The sequence below is a fragment of the Cryptomeria japonica genome, chromosome 8 (genome assembly GCF_030272615.1).
Source record: "Cryptomeria japonica chromosome 8, Sugi_1.0, whole genome shotgun sequence".
Taxonomy (NCBI): domain Eukaryota; kingdom Viridiplantae; phylum Streptophyta; class Pinopsida; order Cupressales; family Cupressaceae; genus Cryptomeria; species Cryptomeria japonica.
Genome location: NC_081412.1, coordinates 501,838,933 through 501,845,532, shown reverse-complemented (window position 1 = coordinate 501,845,532; position 6,600 = coordinate 501,838,933). Strand labels below are relative to the sequence as shown.

Genomic DNA, 6,600 nt, shown 5'->3' with positions numbered 1-6,600 from the left:
TTCAATCTTACACTTTTTATCAAAAGAAGTTTTAGCTCTATCATGTTTAAATGACTAATCAAATGAATAACACATGTGAATCATCTGTATCACAAAAAGTATCATACAACAAAGGCTTAAGTATCATACAACAAAGGCTTAGACTTTGGACACTTTGTTTTCTTCTAGTATGATGCAAGCAATTGATCAAATTTGATATTTTTGTAAGTTATTTTTTGTTTTCTAATTCTTCAAGTTTTCTTTTTTAAGTTTCTCTACTTCTTCTAAAATGTTCTTTTCACACATTAAATTTTTATTTTTCATCTTCACAATGGAACCAAATGTTTGACAAAAAACCTTTTTATATTTCCTCTTCACAATGGAACCAACTGTTTGACAAAAAAACCTTGACTAGAGTGTAAGGTTTAATATTGTGTTATATGTATTAAGCATTGGTGTGAAGCAATAAAGAGGGGAACATATATATGCAATAAGTATAAACCAATTTATAATAAATTACATACGTATACATGTATATCCATAGCACCATATATTCATATACTTTTATAGCTTACACGTGTCATATAATTCATTCATCATGTTCCATCCATATTATATACATATATCATAAATATATTCACACTTCCTTATTCTCACATACACTTATTTCATATTATTCCACACATGTTTCTACTTTCTTTCATAGTCTAATTTCCCACTTTTCTCTCTTTATATAACCTCATAATGCTTTTCCATCACGTCATTTCATAATAATACCTAATTATCTTATTCTGGCAATTTTTCCTTTAAGACTATTTAAGTAGTTTTTTTCTTTCTAGACTATTTAAGTGGTATATAATGGATATATGACTATAAAAATGACTCAACCAAATTGACAAATTGATAACTACAGCACCTCATAATGCTGCCAACAATCATCTTTTTTTTAAAAGTTATAAATTGATAAAATAAAAAATTAATGTTAAATCACTCCATTTTAAAATAGAAGGATAAAAAATATTGCAAAAGCACTATAAAATTTAATATTAAAATAGTCCAAGTAATTTATATTATCATAATGGATTTGATTTATAATATTAAAAATAAAAATCCCTTATAATGGATTCTCCAAGATTTCAAGAAGTCACTTTTGAAAATATACTTTAACATAGACAAGTCTGCCACAAGTGCGCCTATCAAGTCCTACAATTGCTGTACTGATTGATATATGGTGACTGATTTTGACACAACTAATTGAACAAAAACATCGTGTGCATGTTCTACTTAAAATATTTCCACTCAAAAATTCAACAATATGTGTAGCAAATTCTTCAAAAGCCCTACTAATTTCGGGTCCTCGGCCTTTTTGCTCTATCCATGGAATGAGAGTTCAGATTTTGCAGAAAATTCTCCTCGTCAACGCCATCAAATTTGAACATTCATGTTGATTGATAATGCAGATTCTATTATCTCCAACAACGTGAATCATGTGTTTGCAAATACATGGTATGTTTTAGCATTTATTATGATCAGCCGAATAGCTGATATGGTGCTCCCCAATGTTAAAAGCCCAAATAAGACAACAGTGAAAATATGCCATGATTTTTCCCATGTACTTATCCTGCACCATTTCACCTGCAATATTAAACACCTTCAATTAGATCCATTCTTGCAAAACGGATAGTTCTTAGTTCTAACTAAAGATGGGTTATAAAAATTTGACATGCTGAGTTAGACCGGACAGTTGAGCTATTGAAAAACATGGATAATGGTCGCAGTTTCAAGCCCTGATTCAAGTGCTATGCCCCGATGAGGCGGCATTCCATAGAGTTTAGGATCAGACCTAATGGGTGTTGATTCTCCATTTTAAAAAATGGTGTGCCCCGATGAGGGGACATTCCATGGAATTATAGGATCAATCCTGATGGGTATTGATTCTCCATTTAAAATCTATGCCCCGATGAGGGAGCATTCCATGGAATTATAGGATCAGTTCTAATGGGTGTTGATTTTCCATTTTAAAAAATGCTGTGCCCCAATGAGGGGACATTCCATGGAAGGTATTGATTCTCCATTTAAAATCTATGCCCCGATGAGGGAGCATTCCATGGAATTATAGGATATCTATGGAATTGTAGGATCAGTTCTAATGGGTATTGCTGTGCTCCAATGAGGGGACATTCCATGGAAATATAGGATCACCCATTATGGGAGCATTCCATGGAATTATACTATATCCATGGAATTATAGGATCGGTCCTAATGGGTGTTGATTCTCCATTTAAAAAAAATTTAAAAAATTGATGCATAATGATAAAATTACCTTAAGGAATACCAAGGCTGGAAATAGGAATGTCAAAGGAACAAGGGACAGTGCACCCACCAAGGTTACAAAGTCCCCTAGAAAGGGAAACATGGCAGCACAAAGCGTGCTAAATGTAAAGAAGAGTGCACGAAGTATGAATCGAGTTATCAGGTTGTGTACAGAACTTTCATGTTCATCCAGCTTACAAAATCTGGTGTCGAGAGCCTCATGCACTGGAACACAGAATATCTGAAACCATAGCAAGGCAATCATTCATCACATATCACCTAATATATATGACTTCCAAAGCCAAGATTGCCACCTAAACATTGTCACTAAATGTATTGAATACTAAAGATATCAGGTTTTTACAAAATGTATTGAATACTAAATATATCAGTTATCATAGCTGTTTCTGGATGAGATTGTGTGTGTTTTTTACATCAACGTTTTGGATCACAGTGATGAAAAAAAAAACACAATCTTATCCAGAAACAGCAACATGTATTGAATTGAATACTATCCAAACTGTGCAATGATTATATGCAGTGCATTTCTTTAAAGCTTCACAACATTCATTATTTTATTATTCTTGTAGTATTTACCATGTCCAAAGAGTGACCCCGGTGTGGGTGTATCATGTTACTTGTTTGAAAGGAATGGGCCTTGAACTTACATGTTGTGATACTATAGTCTGTAAGAAGACACTACTGTTTGCCAAAATTTTAGCCCATCTAGGACCATTTATTAAGTCACCTAGCATATAGTCTGAGATGGAGGATCCATATGCCCAGTATCCAACAATGGTCACCATGTAGTATATAGCAATTCCAAAGGTAAATTGTAAGTAGAGGGCTTTGTGCATATTTTTTATTGCTGGTCTTTGCAATGTAGCCTGCAAGATGACAGAAAGTTAACAGTTAGTCACTCAACTGCAATTTTAGGGTGTCAATGCTCTATTCTTGATAGCAATTCTTGCCAATGCAAAATTGTTATAAATAAACAAAAAGAAAGGAGGCATTTTCATTGAACAATTGAATTCCACTAACTATATGCCATAAATACCACAACTAGAGCAACGAATATTATACACACATAAATCAATAGTTTAATAACCAATCCAAGAAAAAAAGAAAAGCAAAGATCATTGAAATAATGTTCACCTGAATTTCAGGTAGCATGCCAGAGTTATTTGCAAACACAATGGCTGCTATGGCTCCTAATGCATTGAAAATCTTTTCTTCTTTCTGCCCTGTTATGTTGTAGTCTTTGGATCCAGATTTCCCTGACATAGGAAGTATGTTCTTACAAGGTTCTAGCAAATTTACCTCAAGCTACAAATTTAAAAACTAAATCAAGCATTTAATGAAAAAAGAAAGTTAGAATTCGTATCCATACCATCTTTGATTGATATTATCATTGAGATTGCAATATAGAGAACGGTAAAGAATGCTGAAATTCCATACCACATGCCTAAGGCTGATAAATGTGGTACCCAGAAGGCAAAAATGAAGTATGTAAATCCTGAGATCATGATAAACTCAGGAAGTTTTAGTGGCACCCATTTGCTGTTTTCTTCCAGAAAGATATCCTGTACCATCAACAGTTAATAGTAAAGGGTTAAGCTTTCAACACTGCTGACAGCAGCAGCTCCTATTTCAGTGCTTAATAGTAACTGTAGATTTTTATTCTCCACAAGCAATACAATTTTGGATAGACTTTTGTTATAGTGCAGTTTATCCATGCAATACAATTAACTTTCATGCCTTCCAAACAATATCAAAAAGACAAAAGCCTTCAAATGATACAAGCTATTATCCTCACATTTTCAGATAGTTGAGTGGAGAGATTCTAATTGGAAATTCTGCCTTATTGTTGGATTTATACAGGTGAAAGGGCAAATGAAATGGAGTACCTTGAGAGATCTCCCAGAAAGTAGTAGGAATCCCATATTGCAGAGTATGAAATGTGCAAACTGTAGAGCCCAGGTTATATAGTACATTTTCTTCCCTGCATGATTAATACAGTTGAGTAAATAATATGCATACTTCTGTATATAATCTATGTTATAAGGGTAAATGTGTAAGTACTCACCAAATACATGGCCAACTAAATCTCTATATCTGATAAAGCGCTGGCCATCTATAATATACAAATTTGCAAGCAGCAAATTGGCATAGAGTGAGAACGCACCCAAAACAACCATGCCAATAATTCCCCAGACCAATCCTAGAGGAACTAAAATGAGATTTGAATATCCCAAAATGTACACACAGTTGAAACTTGTAACTAACATCAGTCCCACTTTCTGCCATGAATCTGAAAACCATCACAACAACAAAAAAAACTTGAAAATTATCTCTGTAAAACACAAAACATAAACCATAGCTATGATAACAGCTATCTATGCATATAACAGTCTATAAAAGGCAAGGCAACTTATTGAAATGTGAATAGAAATGAAAGGGAAACTTTTCTATACCATTGTCAAGTTTGTGTGCAGACTTATGGGTAGAAAAACTAATTTCTTCTTGCTCTGTGGCCATGATGTCTTCAATTGATTTTACCATGAAATCTTTCTGCTCTTTCATTCTCTTTTACAATTTAGAACAGCCTTACTTGACACCTCAATGGATTCTTCTCCAATACAGAATAGCTGTCACTTAAATAGAATCAACGGTCTCTAGTGTTTATACATTTGTACATATATCATTGGATTGCACAAAAACCGGAGAGAAATGAATAATTTTATTTTGTAGGATGTGTCATCATATATACAACAACTACCACCACTGAGGTCATGCAAAACCTGTGACAGTAAAAGTTGGTAAAGTTGCTCTCACCCTTGGCTTTTATCAGAAGTTTGTTTCTAGCTACCATAATATAGCAGGTCTTATTGTTTATAATTGTAGTAGAAATGCTCATGATTGAAATATATAACCTGTCTAACAATTCTGTTTGAGAACTTATCAAACTGCCTTCCATAATTTGCTTGTTTAAAGGACAATGACATGTACAACTAAAAAAAAGCTTGGACGTACTGTGGGTGCACGCCTAAAGTTTGACACTAAAAGGAGGACTGTATGCTTTTGAATTAACAAAACTTTGCTCCATATCAAACAATAAAACATGGGCAGTCTTCGCATGCACTTAGCTTAGCTTGTAGTATGTGAGTGCTTTGATTAGAAAAGCATATACCAAGGGGTTCAAAGTATTTTATTTTATCTCGAAAAATAATTGATCAAAGTGGTCAAGATCCACCAATGGAGCTTGAAAAAGTGCTGGTACATTGAGTCAATAAAATGTGTGAGTGTTTAAGTGTCTTGTCCAGCAAAAACTAATTTAATCCCAAGAGATTCAATTTAGTACAGGTTTGCAATATTGTTTAAATATAGAGGATACCCAATGTATTAAGATAAAAGTGCTTGATGCACCTTTATAAGTATAATGTTTTTAATTTCAAAAGTATCATATCAGTATATTTTATTTTAAAAATATTAATTTCTATGAGTGCTTAAAAAATCTAATGGATCTCTAGATAGTGCATATCTTATATTTTCAATTATTGTAGAATTTGAATACATTGTTTTTGAAATAATATATTAAAAGAATAAAGAACTTATATAATAGTATTTTATGCATAAATAGAGGACAATCATGTGAACGGAGATTATAGTGATGGTGATAAGACAAATCCCATCCGAGATTGAATCCTCCCTTTAAAAAAGAAAGAAAACACTTGCATAATAGTATTCACAAGAAATAAGCAATTAAGATACAGGAGCCAACAGCGTTCCATTAGGAACAAAGAGATGATTGGAAAAACAAACCAAAAGCTCCACTGATTGAAGCAGGGCTGGAGCTTAAATCAAGCCAATGAATACAGAAATCGAAGCTAAGAAAAAACAATGTGGCAATAATTGGGAAATTCAATGGATACTAACCAACCAGAGATGGTATGGGCAATTGGGTTCATGAGAACTGGAGAGAAGATTGTAAGAATAAGTATTTCAGTTGTCTATTTGAATGAAAAAGCTAGAAAAGAATCTTATGAGAAGAAGAAGAGAGAAAGGAGGGAAGATGAAATGAACAATCAGACTTTACATCTAAGTTGTTGGACCACAACTTTTGGGACTCTTTCTTTAGGAATGGCAGACAAACTTCAATCATTTAACATGTCAGATCAAGGAAGTCACGGTTTGGTTGTGTCTTTATATTCTTCTACAGGAGTATTGGATGATTTCCGACCTTGAACAAATTGGAAACACTTTAGAGTTAATGTGTAGAGAAAGATATATCCAAATCTCCTTCCTGAA

The 6,600-nt window shown here is 33.3% G+C and overlaps 1 protein-coding gene across 1 annotated transcript; it reads right to left on the bottom strand.

Annotated features, from left to right (window-relative positions):
- Nucleotides 1–1,052: 1,052 nt before the first annotated feature.
- LOC131057038 (probable proline transporter 2) lies at nucleotides 1,053–5,030 on the bottom strand. The gene is made up of 8 exons (XM_057991233.2): nucleotides 4,767–5,030; nucleotides 4,379–4,603; nucleotides 4,200–4,294; nucleotides 3,683–3,875; nucleotides 3,448–3,569; nucleotides 2,961–3,179; nucleotides 2,303–2,533; nucleotides 1,053–1,614 (listed from the first exon to the last, which is right to left on the bottom strand). Exons 1-8 carry the CDS (start codon nucleotides 4,873–4,875, stop codon nucleotides 1,465–1,467), a joined length of 1,344 nt encoding a protein of 447 aa, XP_057847216.1. The 5' UTR covers nucleotides 4,876–5,030; the 3' UTR covers nucleotides 1,053–1,464.
- Nucleotides 5,031–6,600: the final 1,570 nt, after the last annotated feature.

Bases quoted from the DNA above. Each gene is read 5' to 3' on its own strand.
- LOC131057038 (XM_057991233.2), bottom strand. From the start codon at position 4,875: ATGAAAGAGCAGAAAGATTTCATGGTAAAATCAATTGAAGACATCATG. The intron at 4,604-4,766 runs GTATAGAAAAGT...GATGGTTTTCAG, and splicing joins TGCACACAAACTTGACAATG to ATTCATGGCAGAAAGTGGGA. The intron at 3,876-4,199 runs GTACTCCATTTC...TTGATGGTACAG, and splicing joins TTTCTGGGAGATCTCTCAAG to GATATCTTTCTGGAAGAAAA.